We start from the raw sequence: 15,795 nt of genomic DNA, 5'->3' as shown, positions 1-15,795 counted from the left end.
CCACGTATTCACAAGTTCCCCCTCCCCCAAAGGCTGCAGCGCTGACCCTGGTCAAGGAATAAGCCTTGGGGATCCCTGGGTGGCGCAGCGGTTTGGCGCCTGCCTTTGGCCCAGGGCGTGATCCTGGAGACCCAGGATCGAATCCCACATTGGGCTCCCGGTGCATGGAGCCTGCTTCTCCCTCTGCCTATGTCTCTGCCTCTCTCTCTCTCTCTCTCTCTCTCTCTCTCTCTCTCTCTCTCTGTGTGTGTAACTATCATAAATAAATAAAAATTAAAAAAAAATAAAAAAAAAAAGGAATAAGCCTTGCCCGCTTGGGAGGGCAACCTGCTGATGCATACCCAACTGCCTTTCAGAATTACTGCAAAATCCTGACTGCTATTTGCTTCCCTTCTTTACTTTCATTTAACTTTTTTTTTTATTTTAGAGGAGTTTTCATATTTCCTGGAAAATTCCAAAGATAATGCAGAGCTCCCACCTACTCTTCATCCATTTTCCCAAACTGTTAGCATTTTACAAAACCACGAAGCATTTGTCTCAACTAAGGAACCATGGTTGGTACATTAACCATTAATTAAAGTTTGTTCAATCTCCACTATTGTTCTCCTCATGTCCTGATTTCCCAACTGTTCTAGGTTCTGTTTCTAGATACCCCGCAGGGCACCACAATACATGTCACTGACCTGTCTCCTTAGCTTCCCCCACTGTGACGTCTGTTAAACTTTCTTTGCATTGGATAACCTTAACGATTTTGAGCTGTGTTTTGAAGGTATTTTGAAGACAAATTGGAGCTCTTTGACCTTCAACTTGAGTTTTAATGATGTTTTTTCTTACGGTTAGACTGGTCCAGCCCTAACCAGATTCTCTAATGGAGAATCGGCCATTTCTCCAAGGAGCCCTGGTTCCCTGTCCCTGGTATTTGAAACCAAGTCCTGGATGCTGGCTATGTTCCTTGCTCCTTTCTTACTGTCTTTGAGCACAGGTGCCCATCATGGTTACTCTGCCCCTATCTTACCATATTCCGTTGAGTGTGCAGCTGGAAGATCAGTTATGTTTCTAGTTCACATCTCTCAGCATCGAAAGAAGCTGCCTCTAAGGAGCTTTCCCCATACTGAACTAGACACTAGTCAAGAGATCCTGGACTTCAAGCCTGGTGTAGTAATTGGTGTGAGGCTTTGGAGTCCCTGGATGAGAGTAAACATATTTTTCATGTTGAAAGAATGTGAGTAATATGGGTCATCAGAAGTGGACTCTGGTATCTTGTTTCATGGCTACAACATTACCCACATCCCTCTCTACAAAGTAGTTTTGCTTCTCCTTCCACCCTGAAGTAGAGTCTATATCTCCTTTTGCTTGAAACTGGGCTAGATTTGTGGTGGAAGGGACATAATTTAAGTTCTTGAGCTGAAACCTCAAGAGGGGCTTGTAGCTGCTGCCTTCCTTCTCTTAGAATCCTGGGACCACCAGGCTGATGAGGAAGCCTAAGTGTGTACCACGTGGGTAAGGGAGCCCACTCACCAGGTATATCCCAGGTGAGCCCAGTCCCCGACCCACTCACCAGCTGTGTGCAGTAACCTGGGTGAGCCCAGGGGAGACAAGCAGAGGCTAGCCCCTCACACAATCATGAGAAATGACAACTCACCATGTTTGGAAGTAATTTGTGAATAAGAAATGGATAATTAATACAGTACAATTGACTGCTAAAAAGTTCATCTTTCTATTGATCCTAAATCTACTACCCTATAAGTTCCATTGACCTAGGTCAGGGCTTTTAGCAGGTAATAAAGTATAGTAAATTGTAATGATGAGTTAATATCTTGATTTTCTCTTTTTATATTGCAGTATTTCCCCTTTACCTGTGGTTTCACTCTTCCTGGTTTCAGTTACCAGCGGTCAAAGTCAAACACCATCCAGAAGCAGATGCTCCTCCTTCAGAAAGTCGGTAGTAGCCTAACACCACATCACAATGCCTGGGTTGTTCGCTTCTCTTCATCATATCAAGTAGGCATTTTACCATCTCATGTCATCTCAGGAAGGGTGTGAGTACAGTACAGTAAGATATTTGGAGAGGGGGACCACATTCATATAACTTTTATATAGTATATTGTTATGATTGTTCTATTACTAGTGTTGTCAATCTCTTACTGTGCCTACTTTTTAAATTTAACTTTATTATAGGCATGTAGGTATATATGTGCAGGAAAAAAAAACAAAAAACAAAAAACAAACAAACAAAAAAAAAGCACAAAGTATACAGGATTTGGTGCTGTGGTTCCAGGCATGCACTGGGGGTGTTAGAACATATCTCCTGTGGATTGGGAAGGGGGGCACTGCGTAGTATCTTTACTGAAGACATATGGAATTAGCGCTTAAGGAGAAAAGAAGAGTTTTATCAGCAGACGTGTTGAGAACTGTCACAGATCGACAAGGTGTTTGGAGAATGGAAGCTTCTGATTCCCCCTCAGATGGCACCTTAGAGATACCCACTGACTCCACCTGAAAGCAGAGATTAGTTCGATAGGAGGTAAGCTTAGGAAACTGCAATGTAATTGTGATTAAAAACTGGCAAGTTTAAATTGTTCAACAGAGATAACTTTCTCATGAGGAAAGTTCTGTTTATGGGTCTAGATTTACCTCAAGCCCCTGACCTTGTTCAGCCTGCCCTACCACACTCTGGCCCTGAGTCTTCTAAAGAGAGATGCCAACCTCTTTTCTTTAGTTGACTCCTAAATTTTTAGTATCTTCATGTAGTTTCAGTTTTGATAGATTGACCATTTTATTCATCCCTTCAACAATCACATATTAACCATAACATATAATGGGCCAGGCATACAATAATAATTCCTACATAGCCTATGCCTTTAAAAGCATATAAATGAGCAATTCAGTAAAATATTGTCTGTATAACATTAGGGGAAAGAACAGGCAGGCATCTAATGGAAATTGGGGAAATTATAGTAAATAAATCCATTTTTGATGTCTGACTACCGCTGACAGCTTTTAAGCGTCATACCTCACTCCTTCCTTCTGTCCCACATCTGGGCAAGCTGATAAGAAAGCCTGGTGTTTCCTCCTTTGTTGTGGTGGGAAGTTCAACCTTTTCCCCAGCCACACCCCCAACCACCCTAAAATTCTCAGGCTAGTCTCTTTCCCTTGATCTCTTAAATCATTTTTGACCAGCTTGGGAGGCCCACCCCACTCTCTCCAGGAAGCTGATTATGTAAGTAATAAACCTTTTCAAATACTCTTGGTGCCTGTGTGGCATCACCAGTGTTGACCAAAAATTTTGGATAAGGGTAGCTAGCCACCTCATCTCTAGAGAAGGACGGCTAGACAGGTGCTTGTAAAAGGTAGGATTATAATTAGGATTTTGAGAAGTCAACAGTGGTTGAGCATGAAAAGCAAAGAAAATCGGTAAGAGGAGGATTGAAAAGTAGCCACTAAGTTTGGGAATATGGAAGTGAATGATGATTTTTTTCTAGAATCCTTTAAAACTGTGATGGGGGGAAAAGATCAGATAGCCAAGGCCAGAGAAGAGCAAGTGGAGGCAGTGATACGAGAGAGCTGGCTTCTTGTCTCATGGAGTCAAAGAATGAATCTCACAGACACAGGAAAGTGAGCAAAGGGGTAGAAGTTTATTACGTAAAGATACAGAGAAAGCTCTCAGGGGTGAGAAGGGTCCCGACAGGGGTTGCGGGGTTTGTCTTTTATCGAGAACTGACACGGAAGCCTGTGGCCTTGAGATTCTTGTACTGTCTTGATTTGAGTTAGGGTTGGTGATAACATCTTCAATGGCTTACTTCTTCTTTGGGGTCTGGTTATTCTTTGTTGGTCACAGATGACTGTCATAAAACAACACCCTCCCTGCCCTCACCTAGGGGAGGGCGGTCTGGCTTGCTCCCTTATCTCTGGTTTCCTTACACCTCAGCATTTGGGATTTTTCTGTGAGCCTGATTCCCTGGCCCCCTACGTAGCCCTGTCTAGCCCTGTTTGTCACTAACTCAGCAGCAAACGTTGACTAACTACCATCTCAACACATTGGAGTGGAACTTATTCAGCAGAGGCTGAAGATAAGTGGAGAGAAAAGGCAGAAAAAGCAAGCAGGGCTAGATGAGGACTTTTCTTTCTTTCTTTTTTTTTTTTTTTTTTTTTTTTGAGGCAATGGAATAAGATTTCTTTATAGACCAAGGTTATATTCAATCAAGTAAAAGAGGTTGAAAACACTGGGAAGAAGAATTAACTGATGGAATAAGATGAAAAGGCAAGAGGAAAGTTCTGAATTAATAAAAAATAAAAAACTAACAAAGCAAGGTAGGGAGGATAAAAACTCCATGTGGCAGATTAAATCTTGATTAGAAGAAAGAGAACTCATCCACTGACGCTCCAACGATACACGTGCATAAGGGCTTTGGGTGGATATATGTTTAGGTGGCAGGATCAGTAGGAAATTGATGGATAAAATGAATAACGGCTTCCTGAAAGTGGAGGTATGGTTACCTCTGGAAGACCCTTAGGAATGGGTTTTAGAAGGGGGTTGAAAATACTGGAAAATAGGAATGGTAGATGAGCACAGAGAAGTGAAAGCTTTGAGGCCCACCTCAGGCTACAGGCTCCAATCTGCAGAGATGTGATCATTTAAATCTAGGGAACAGACCGAAGTCGCTTGGAGGTGAGGGGGATCAGGGGGAGGGGGTACCTGGATGATGGTCATTCAGGAGGGCACTTGTGATGAGCGCTGGGTGTTATATGCAACCAATGAATCACTAAATTCTACCCCTGAAACTAATAATACACTACATGTTACCTTGAATTTAAATTACAAAAAGAGATAAAAACAGAATAAAAAATAAAAAAAAGAGATGTGAACCTCTTCCAGCTACCTCATTTGGATCCCACACAATCTTGTGGTCTGTAACACAGGGTTGGGATCCAGGATGTCAGGACCACACATATTAGGTACCCTTCCAGTTTCACTCATATTGCAAGCAATTTTTCTAGCAATTATTACGCCCTGTTCTATTTTATCCTCTCTCTCCCTCACATTGGTGTCAAGCTGGATGGTTGACCCTGGACAAGAGACACATTGGAAGTTGTGCAGTGGGGACCCTCCTTCACAGCGCCTCTGGGACTTGGGTTGCAGAACATTGTTACATAACATTTACTTTAGAACAATTTCTGATTTTTTTTTGATTGTGAGACGGAGTCCAAATACGTATCTTATTAATTTTTGATCTTTGGAATATGTAAGGCAATTAAATCTATTACCCGTAGAAAGAGAACCACTTAACAAGTAGATAAGAAATATACTACACTAAGCATATTCCAGAAAAATGAAACCCAAAGACATACATTCACACATCTGGCGATGATTCATAATTGAATATTATTTTCTCTCTAGTTATGATGGTTTACATCAGCCTCAATCCCCAAACTGAAAGTAGCTGAGTAATATTGCTGGCACCATCTCTTTATCCCAGTTCCATATGTGCAGAATAAAAGGTTTAACTATAATTCACTCTGGTAGCATTACACAGGGAATTTCAATGAAGGTGTTGAAAGAAAATAATTACCCACGGAGCCTGAGGCTAGAAGGGAAATCTCTCTCGCTCTCTCTTTTACAATATGTTTCTAATGGCAATGTGCGAGAAGCAGCCGGGAGGATGGGACCATTTTCTTACATGACTGCATCGGTACCTGTCAGAAATGGTATAAATTTGTGAAACTAGAAGGACACTAAAATATTCCCTGATGAATGATATTAAATACAAACTTCCAGGCTTAGGAAATTCACCCAGGAATAGATGAGTAGGGATAACATGTTTCAGATACTTTCGGACTCTCATAAACTCATATTGACCAACAGCTATGGTGAATTTGACATATCTACAACACGTAGCGGCCAACGCACAATCCTAAATAGAGCAAGTGATGAACACATAGGTGCCTAAGAGAGTACAGGGTTTCTTTCAAATATCAGACTAAAGATAGCCTTTGTGATTATGATTCCAAACTGTAGGGTGCAAAACGAAAGCAGAGAGATGATTGTTAAAAATCTTTACTTCCCGAGCCCAACTCAAAGAACTTCTGATTCGCTGGGTCTTGGGCAGTAGGCTTGAATCCGCATATTTAGCAAATACCTACGGTGATTCTGGTGCAGATATCATAAGGATCACATTTCGGCTAAGATTTAGGAGAAATTTGGCACCATCATGTGATTGGTTTTAATTGATAAAACCTCTACTCTGTCAAGCGAGACCCTTACTACTTCAATGTTTTCATTGGCAATGTGAAGAGAGGCAACTGAAAAAAAGAGAAAAGGTTTACACTAGACAAGAATGGTATGTCAATCCCGTTTTTGGCAGTCACACTGCTATTCTCAAATTTTAATTCCAGAGCCAAAGCAAAAGGCATAGGTCCAAGCCCCAGGAAAAGCTGCGATGTGGGAAGAATTGTTTGGCTTCATGAACCCCACTTCCACTGTGTCTGTGTCTTTGGCGTGAGGAACAAGGAGGGCCCTGATCATCCAAGAATGCCAGAGGCATAAGGCTCAGCCCGCCTCCCCAGCATCGCCATCTCCCCCCACCCACTGCCCCCGGGGCACACCAGCCTGCACCTAACACAACACCATCGCTCCTAACCCTGCCCTCTGCAGCACCCTGAGTTCCAAACAATTTCAAACCAGCCTCCCCCATCAAAACCATGACAGTCTTATAAACTGATGAGATGAACTAGTTCTTCCTAAGGCTAACACAATGCATGGCAATGGCTTACGTGTTTTTTCCTTTCTTAGAACGTTTAGTCCGGCTTCAATAAATGACTCATGATGAGAACTTCAAATCCCTTAAAAGGCTGGTAAAGCAAATAACCAGACTCAGGAGACATCCAGATCCTGCCGAAATCATACCACCATAGAGTGAATCATGTCAGCCATCCTCGTCCTCATGGACCCCCTGCCCTCATCCTGCATCTTTCTTTCACCTCCAAACCCACCCAGTGCCTGGGTGTTGCGCTCCCTGCCCTCCCTTCCCTGCCCTCTCTCAGGCTATGTTAGCCTGAGTAAAGGCACCTTTATTTAAACAGTAATTCCCTTACTATAAATTTAAGAAAATAGGGAAGCTTGGGAACCCTGCAGGATATAAATCAAAGTGTAAGGAAGTATAGGAACAGGGGGCTTAAATATGGAAGTTGGTCTGGAAAACACATTAGAGTCTAAAAGAGGCTCTCTTTCCTCACTTTTCTATTTTCACAAGGGCAGAACTTACTTTAAAACCAAGAAGGAAAAAATAACTCTAGAAGCAAAGGAAATATAGAATTTTAGTTTCATTTTCATTTATTTTATTATTGAAGCTTTTTTTTTTACTGTAACAATTAATAAGTATGTATTCTTACTGGATTTATTAATCAGCCAATTTCTAAACGCAGCCATCGGAACCAGAGGCTCCAGAAGGAAAAAATACTACAAAGCTTCCTATGCTAGATAGAGTGCGGTCCTTTATAATTTAGAAAAAAAAGGAGACGCATTAGAGTAATATGACCTTCCTGTGGCTAAAACAGTAGAAAGTAAGGAGATCATTTCAGAGCAATTAAGTAGTTTGCAGTAACCTAACATCCTTTCTTAAATAAATAACAACAAACTCAAAGCGAAGAACAGCAACAACAACAACAAAAAAAAAGTGGAGCCTCTCACTGCAGTTAGTGCTCAGACTCTGTTCTGTGCTGGTCTCGGTGACAAATGGTAGAATTCAGCATGACTCTGTTGGTATTTGCTTTAAAACAATATGATAGCTAAAAAGAAATTAAATGATTCAATTCTATCTTTAATTAGATGGCTAATCATTAGGAACCATCACCAAAATATACAGCTGTGCAACTTCTAAATAGCCTTTGGTCCACTACCAACCCATTTCTGACCACATCACTCACAACCTAATCTAAGGTGCTTAACATGGCTAGCAATGGCTAAGCCAACCTACTGTCTCTGTATTGGAATGCTTTAACCGCACAATTTGTGATTAAAACATTACAGTTTATTAAACATAAAATTCTAGGAAGCCTGTTTCTCAGACATAAAATTTTTTTCAAGTGTAGAAGAAATCTGTAACTCCTTGCTATGGACCGTATTGTCCATAGTCCCCGTCCAAAGTTCATGTGTGGAATTCCTACCTCCCCACCACCACCCTCCCCCACGAGGTGAGATGCGGGTGTTTGGAGATAAGGTGAGATTCCTATAAGGAAATAATAATGGTTAAATGAGGTCACAAAGGTGAAGTCCTAAGCTGATAGGATTACTGTCCTTACGAAAGGAGATACCAGAGAGCACTCCTTCTCTCTACACCATGTGAGGACACAGCAACAAGGTGGACATTTGCAAGCCAGGAAAAGAGCTCTCATGAAAAATTGGCACCTTCATCCCTATCTTCTTAGCCCACAGAACTTTAAGAGATAAATGTCTATTGTTGAAGTCTTGCAGTCTGTAATGTTTTGTTATAGTAGCCCGAATGGACTAAGACCCTCCCATTGGTCACTGTTCCTGCCACCTTGTCCAGGACACCCACTCTCCACCATCCTTCCTATTCTTGCTTTATTCCTTGCTTATTCCTATTTCCTTGCTTTATTCTTATTATTAGCACATGTGATCAATATATATATTTTAAATTTATCTATTTCCTGTTTTCCCTTGTTAGAATGTAAGCTCTATGAGGACAGGAATTTTTTTGTAGTTTTATTCACCATTGTATCTTCAACACCTAAAAGCATGCCTTATCTTATCTTTGGAGCAGCAACCTTTAAAAAGCTGAAGACTACTGAACCTGGCCTCAGAACTCAGGAAAGACAAACAATAACACATAAATGAAGAATCCAAACAAATAAAAATTAACATAGACACATTAATTAAAATTAGAACATAAAAGATAACCAAAAAAAAAATAATAAACCCAGTGAAAGAGGATTGTTTCCATGTTGTCTTGCAGCAAAAAAAGGCCTTATTAGCAGCCCATAAATCAAGGTATAATCCTTACCATCCTAGCTTGATGTTTCGTAAGAACAAATTACCAAGAATAATTCATACTTCCAAGAATTTTCAACACACAGTGGTCAGTCTAAGAAAGCAATATGTATTATTTGCTTAGCAGGAGAGTAAATACTTTGAAATAATGGACACAAATCTATTCAAGCATAATAGTTATCATATTTCAATTTATTTCCTTGTAAATTGCTTGTTACATGCTGAGTTAGTACAAAGAATTATAAAAGAGATAATTAAATGCATTGAAAAATATAAAAAAATAAATGTGGCATATTAGACTACATGATTTTTAACTAAAAATCTTTGGATTGTGAAGGCATCACTTAACTCCCTATTTGAAATCTGGCAACAAACTCACTGCCAAAAAGCATATGCTATATCGAATTAGATCATCATCCCACAGAAGACAGAAACATGCATTTCTAAGGCATATGTATGTTCAACAACATACTAATATATTTTGGTAACCACTAAATGTCAAACATTATCCATACAGGGTATTAACACATTAATGTTTTCATTAAAAAAGAAAGATCTCTTTCCTCATTACATTACGCATTGATAGAATAGAGAGCTGTCACATAAATTACCGCAAAGTAGTTCAAGCTAGACCTTGTAACACTTGAATCATATAATCGGGGGCAAATAACCTTTAAAATGAAAGATAAATGGTAAAATTTAAGGGCATTTAATTTGCATAAATGTAATGTTAACGGTCTTTTCCTGGTTTCATATTTTATGCTTAATTTATATATGTCACTCTATTAGGTCCTCAACACTCTTATAGGTCAGTTTTAATTTTTTCTAATTTTATTTCACCATAATAAGTAATATGGAAGTAGTTTATCATATATAAAAATAAGGTGATCTCATAAAAATAATTCAACATGACCAGAAACATTCTAGCACCAAGACCATATTATAGTTCCTTTGTTAATGCTTGCTTTGAAATAAATATGTATATTTTAGAATCTGGGTGTACAAAACTCATATTCAACTTTGGACACTCAGAACTCAATTCCAATAAATTTTTCCAGGTTAAGCCACTGTGACCTTGGCATGCAGAAGAAGACAGAACAAAGATTGTTACCCAGTGCGTGGTCTTCCCTTACTTGGAAAACAGTATTAACATTCGACACTTAAGTTATTGGCTTTCAAGTTTTATCCACTAAACTTCTACTATAAATACTGAAATGCATTCAAATACACCTGCTCAGACAATACTGTGTCATCTTTAACAATAAAATAGAACAAAGCATCCACTGATTAACTGTAATGAATTTGAGCTCATCCATGGCCCACAATCTCTTACAAATTATAAAATGCCTGCAGTGCATGAATTCAGTGATAGGCTAAAGCTGGAGAGCAAAATATCAATTTATACATAGCAAAATATATTTTCTTTCCTTAACTTTCTTTGACTCATCTTTATGTGCCAACATCAATGGGTTACGGATGGTAAATGTTGCCACCATCCACCACTGGGATAGTATAAATGGACAAAGCAGACAGAAACTCCTTTCTCTAAGGAAATTTTACCTCTACCTGTTACCTCCACTTTTTCTTGGAATGATATTTAAAGAGAATGAAAGTTGTCCTCACTCACTTCAATCCAAATTAGTGATGAAAGGATGTGATGAGGCTCCTTTAGGACAAAGACTTTTCTTTTTAGCTCATGTCAACCAAAATTGAAATGGCGGGGGGGAGGTAAGTTATGAGATTCAAAACATGTATTATTCCCCTTCATTTTATTACATTGTCCTACCTATGGTTTAATGTGAAAATTAAGGGCCATATGAATGTTTACCACACATTTGCTAGGGACCAGTATATCACTTGGCAGGCAAATTCTCATACAGATGCCCACAAAAATACCCAAATGATCAGTCTTTAAGTTCTGTTTTCAACCTCCTTTTCAAATTCACTTTAAAGTACCTGGCTCTCTGTTACACTGGTAATTTCAAGAACAGTTCCAATACCTTCAAACTTAACCAGACTTATCTTTGAAAATGAGATTTCTTTGTATCAAATTGTCTGATAAAAATATGAAACTCTGGGTAATTGTACATGATTAAAAATATACGTACAAGCATGAAAGCAACAATTTATACCAGTCACCCTGGCCTATGGTGTTTGTCAATTATGCTGTTGATTTGGTACTTTTATAGATAATCACATATCTAAGTCCTACTCTAGGAAAAGAAAAGGAAAAACATACTATGGAGACTTATCTACCTAAATGAATATAGATAAATGTCTTACATTATATCGACTGTCTCTGTGAAATAGGAAAGTCCCAAACTACTACAGATAATTGTATTTTAGAATAGCACAAAGCTATTCTACTGGTGGTATTTATTTTCTCGTCTAAACATCATTTATAACAAAATATAAAAGGTGCAACTTTCATACACTCCAGCTCCAATAAAACCTAAGGTAAAAACAGACTTAATTGGGTTGAAATTCAGAATTTAGGGCTAAGCATTTCTAATATTCAGAGTAAAAAGACTAATGTCAAGAACTTGGTTTCACTGGGATATTTATCTGGAAAATAATCTTGAAGACGTCCTTGCATGGAAAGACATGACGAACAATGGCTTCTAGTTTGTCATTCATTTTTGTTTGACTTAATTTCGGTGAATTTCATATCATATTGTATAAAGAAACATTTAATCTTACTGATGTTTAATGGCTTTTTTGGTTTTTTGGAGGGGGAAATGGCACATTTGCTAAGTTGTTTTTATGTATTAGTTACAGATGATCTTGGGTTTTTACAAATGGCTTGCAAATGTTCTAAATCTCTTATGACAAACGGTTTCTCGGTTTTGCAAGTTGACTTAACAACAAAACAGAAATAAAACACAAAATACCATGGCAAAGGAAATAAATTCACGTTTTAACTTTCAGTACACTAAAACGAAACACGTACCGGTTTTTATAAAATAACTATACAGTAACCTACTAAGTAAATCTGTTTACTAACAAAGAGTAGAAAGAACCGCTGGTGAATCTTGACCAGTGGCTATGTGGTTATGAAGTCACATCACACTTAAAGCAGAGGTCATCCGTAGGATCTCAACGCCAAAAGTGGTTGTGCAAAATGCCAGAGAATGGCCTCTTCAGGGCAGTTACTAAGGCAGGAGCTGTATTGCAGGAAAAAGGTCTCAGACTTCACTGTGATCACTGAGTTTGCTCAAATTCTAAAATAGAAGAGGAAGAAATAAGCACATGTTCGACGCTTAAATTGGTACTATAATCAAAGAACAGTAACAGCTGATGCAAGCTGTCCAGCCAAGTTAAGCAGACAGGCATTCTGTGAGGCAAGACAGGATGGTGGCTGCAAGCTCCAAGTCCAAGGTCAGACTGCTGCCTTTGAAACCGGCTCTCCCCACTTACAAATGATATAATTTCCCTGGGCCTCAGTTTCCTCATTTCTAAAATAGGTTAAATAATAGTCTCTACCTCACAAGGTTGTGGCAAGCCTAATGAACTAATATAGGTAAAGCTCTTAGGCTATTCCTGCAATATAATGAACATTCAATAAATGTTAGGTATATAATGATAATAGTAATAATAATCAGTGCATTATTATTTTATTTTGTAAATACATAGTGTTGTGATTGAATAGGATAGGGATGACTGTGGGAAGCACCAAATGCTGTTCTAGGGATGAGGAAAAGCAGAATGATTCAAAGTCAAAGAAAAATTTCAAGAAATCAAAGCTCTAGGAACAGCTCTAAAACTAACTATAAAGCCCAGTATTTGGAGGATTAGTTTGACACTTCATATCATGGCAGTTCTGGGCTCTGCAAATAATGTTTCCAAAGATGGCAATATGAACTCAGAGTAAGGGTATCAGAGCAGAAAAAAGCTATATAAGGCTAAATCTGAAGTTTTAGCATTTGACAGAGGTGGATTCAAATTCCCAGGATAGTAGATCCTGGATGAAGCATCTACTTTACAAGCAAGCAGTTTGCACTTAATAGGTGATCCCTAAATCCTCTAAGCCGTGATATTGTTAAAAGACCCAAATTATTAAACAATGTTCATAACTGATCCAAGTAAGGAACAGAAACATTCCTTTACCGTAGCAGAGAGCTCTGGGAAGGGGAAAATTGTAATAGGTTTTAAATACCAGTGGGGTGATAAGCTAATACCAAAAAATGCAAAGCCTTTGATTCTACATTCTAATTTGTCTAATGACTCCTGCAGGCCAGCTTTCATGGCTCACCTTATTTGAATAGATGTTACTTAACGCAGCAGATACTGATTCAAAAGAAATTGGTTTCTCTGAGTCTGGGTTTCCACAGTACTTCATGGCTTTCATCAAGGAAGCTACGAGAAAACATAAGTAAAATAAGGACAGATGGAACAGCAGAAGGATCACATTCAAGGTTAGCCCGGAATCTTCCCTCACCTGTGCAATGGGCTAACGATACATCCACACTCCTGCTCTTACAGTCCATGTAAACCTGGAAGATTTAAAATGGTATATTCATAATTAATTCAGGATAGCAGGCAGGAAAGGGAAAGACGGGCCGAAGATGAAAGGAGAATTTCTAGTTAAAAACAACAAAAAGCCAAAGTTTATGATGTCAGACCACCAGAGGGAGGTATTGCTACACAGTCAGGAGTACCCCGCCGACTTCGCCAGCCCGAGATTAATGCAGCAGGGTATTTACCTTTCCTGCAACTAAGTCTGGCCCCCTACATTTTCATCTAATAAATGAAACTTCTCTAATAAACATTAAACACATTTATTTCCCTATAAGAATGACAGAAAGCTGTTCTCTACCTTTTACTGGAAGTCGAGGACCCATTTATAAAAGTGATGAAAACTGCCGACCTACTGCTTAGTTTAATATTTTACAACAATCTGCACATATTCATGGACTCTCAGATCCTATCAGTGCACGGTAAGCTGAGAACCAAAATAATCGAAGCCAAGGTGGATCGCCCAACTTCTATTTTTAAAGGTCCTGCAAGATGAGAGATCCCAACTAATTTGCTTGACATATTCTAGAGTCTTGCCTCATTCACATCCTAGAAGATACCATGTAGGGACAACTTACTGAAGGCCCTGATTTAAATTCAGAGCAGAAAAAAGCTATATAAGGTTAAATCTGAAGTTTTAGCATTTGAAAGAGGTGGATTCAAATTCCCAGGATAGTAGATCCGGGGAATCTAGGACTAGATTGATCATGACTTGATCAAAGTCAACCCATGAAACTCAGTGAAAATAAATTGAGAAGTTTTATCAACAGTAGGATGGATTTGTTTATGTAACAGAGAAGTATCTCACATATAAAATATAGAAAGCATTTACACAACACTCCAAATGTTCCCCCTTGTATTGTTCCTGAAGTAAGCAGTTATGTGTGACAAGAACTGCAAAATAACAGGAGATTACAAAATAATTACAAAATAACCCACTCTGAGCATGAATAAACAAGCACACAAACAAACAATACATGGACTGAGACTTTGCCAAAATGAATGGCTACTGTTTTTATAAGTAAAAGGATTAATTCAAGGTGACTGCTCAGTGTTTGACTTTTTCTCAAGCTCAGGGAGCACAAACACATTGCTACAGGTGGCTTATTGATATTGATAAACGTAATCTCCAGTTCATTGACCTCCCCAGTGTCCTAAAGAGAAGAATAAACACAAGTCACTCCATTTCTTCAACCTATAACTCATAAGGGAATGTGGGAATGTTCTTAACACTACAGTGACTAAGGAAATAATCCAGAAATGTTAGGAAGCGGGAAGACATTCATGGCTCCAGAGAATCTGTGGCTCTTTATCTGGACCCTCTTTCAGTGGCTGCAACTAAAAAATGATTATTAGTCACAATGATATTACTTGCATCTTAAGAAGTGACTTTTGCAAATTAAAAACAAATAATAAAAGCTAGAATTATGAGTACATATTAATTTCTAGAAACTTTGTTGTGTGCTTTCTTTGCAATACATCATTGCTAAGCTTCATAACTTGATGAAGTGGGTATGTCTACTGCCCGCTTAGAGAAAAGCAAATACTTAAGCCTAAATCATGGAATTCATTATAAGGCTACTATTTGGACCCAGAATTTATCTATCTTTAAAGCCAATGTTCTTAATATACATCATAATTTACTGTAGCCATGATGAAATAAACCAAATAGTAATATGGAAATTTAAAAAGGGCAAATTGACACAAAATTGCTGGTGAGACAAAACACCAGGCCATGGGCAAATCGTTATTTTCTGCTAATTTGAAAATAAAATGCATCAGTTGATTTATCCCATAATTCCATAGTGTATTTTAAAACTGTGAAGACAAATGGAAAGAAGAAAAAAACAAAACAAAACAAAAAACTCTTTCTCAACATGCTCAGTACCTGAATTATTTGGATTCCTCTGGATTTTCAACTTCTGATCCTAAACTCAATGGTAATAGGTAACCATTTCCTCCTGTCTACTAATTCTAATCCCGATTTGCAATATAAAAAGAGAACAGCCAGTGAACATTTGATAATATTCAAAATAAATGTGAAATACAATCAAACAAAAACTGTATATCCTGGACTTTTCCAGTAAATGGACAATCCTAATCTAGTGTTTTCCAAAATATGATCTTGGAACACTTGCCTCAGAATCACTCGTGGTTGTTTAAATAAAGATTCCTGGACCCAAACCAGGGCCCAAAAGACTGTGTTGTCGAAGAGCACCCCAGGTGAGCCTTCTGCACATTCACTGAGGAGCACTGTTCTAGATCCTGGTGAC

General features: G+C 38.6%; 1 protein-coding gene across 1 annotated transcript in view; it reads right to left on the bottom strand.

Annotated features, from left to right (window-relative positions):
• Positions 1-9,198: 9,198 nt before the first annotated feature.
• The window catches only part of SLC26A7 (solute carrier family 26 member 7), a 119,044-nt gene continuing 112,447 nt past the window's right edge, over positions 9,199-15,795 (bottom strand). Inside the window, exons 17-19 of the mRNA XM_055303297.1 lie at positions 13,446-13,500; positions 13,260-13,363; positions 9,199-12,228 (exon numbers count right to left, since the gene is read on the bottom strand). Coding sequence (XP_055159272.1) covers positions 12,193-12,228; positions 13,260-13,363; positions 13,446-13,500 — 195 coding nt within the window. The 3' untranslated portion in view covers positions 9,199-12,192. The remainder of the gene's footprint in view (positions 12,229-13,259; positions 13,364-13,445; positions 13,501-15,795) is intronic.

This window comes from Nyctereutes procyonoides, unplaced genomic scaffold (assembly GCF_905146905.1).
Source record: "Nyctereutes procyonoides isolate TBG_1078 unplaced genomic scaffold, NYPRO_anot_genome, whole genome shotgun sequence".
Classification (NCBI taxonomy): domain Eukaryota; kingdom Metazoa; phylum Chordata; class Mammalia; order Carnivora; family Canidae; genus Nyctereutes; species Nyctereutes procyonoides.
This window is presented reverse-complemented; position numbering and strand designations above follow the sequence as displayed.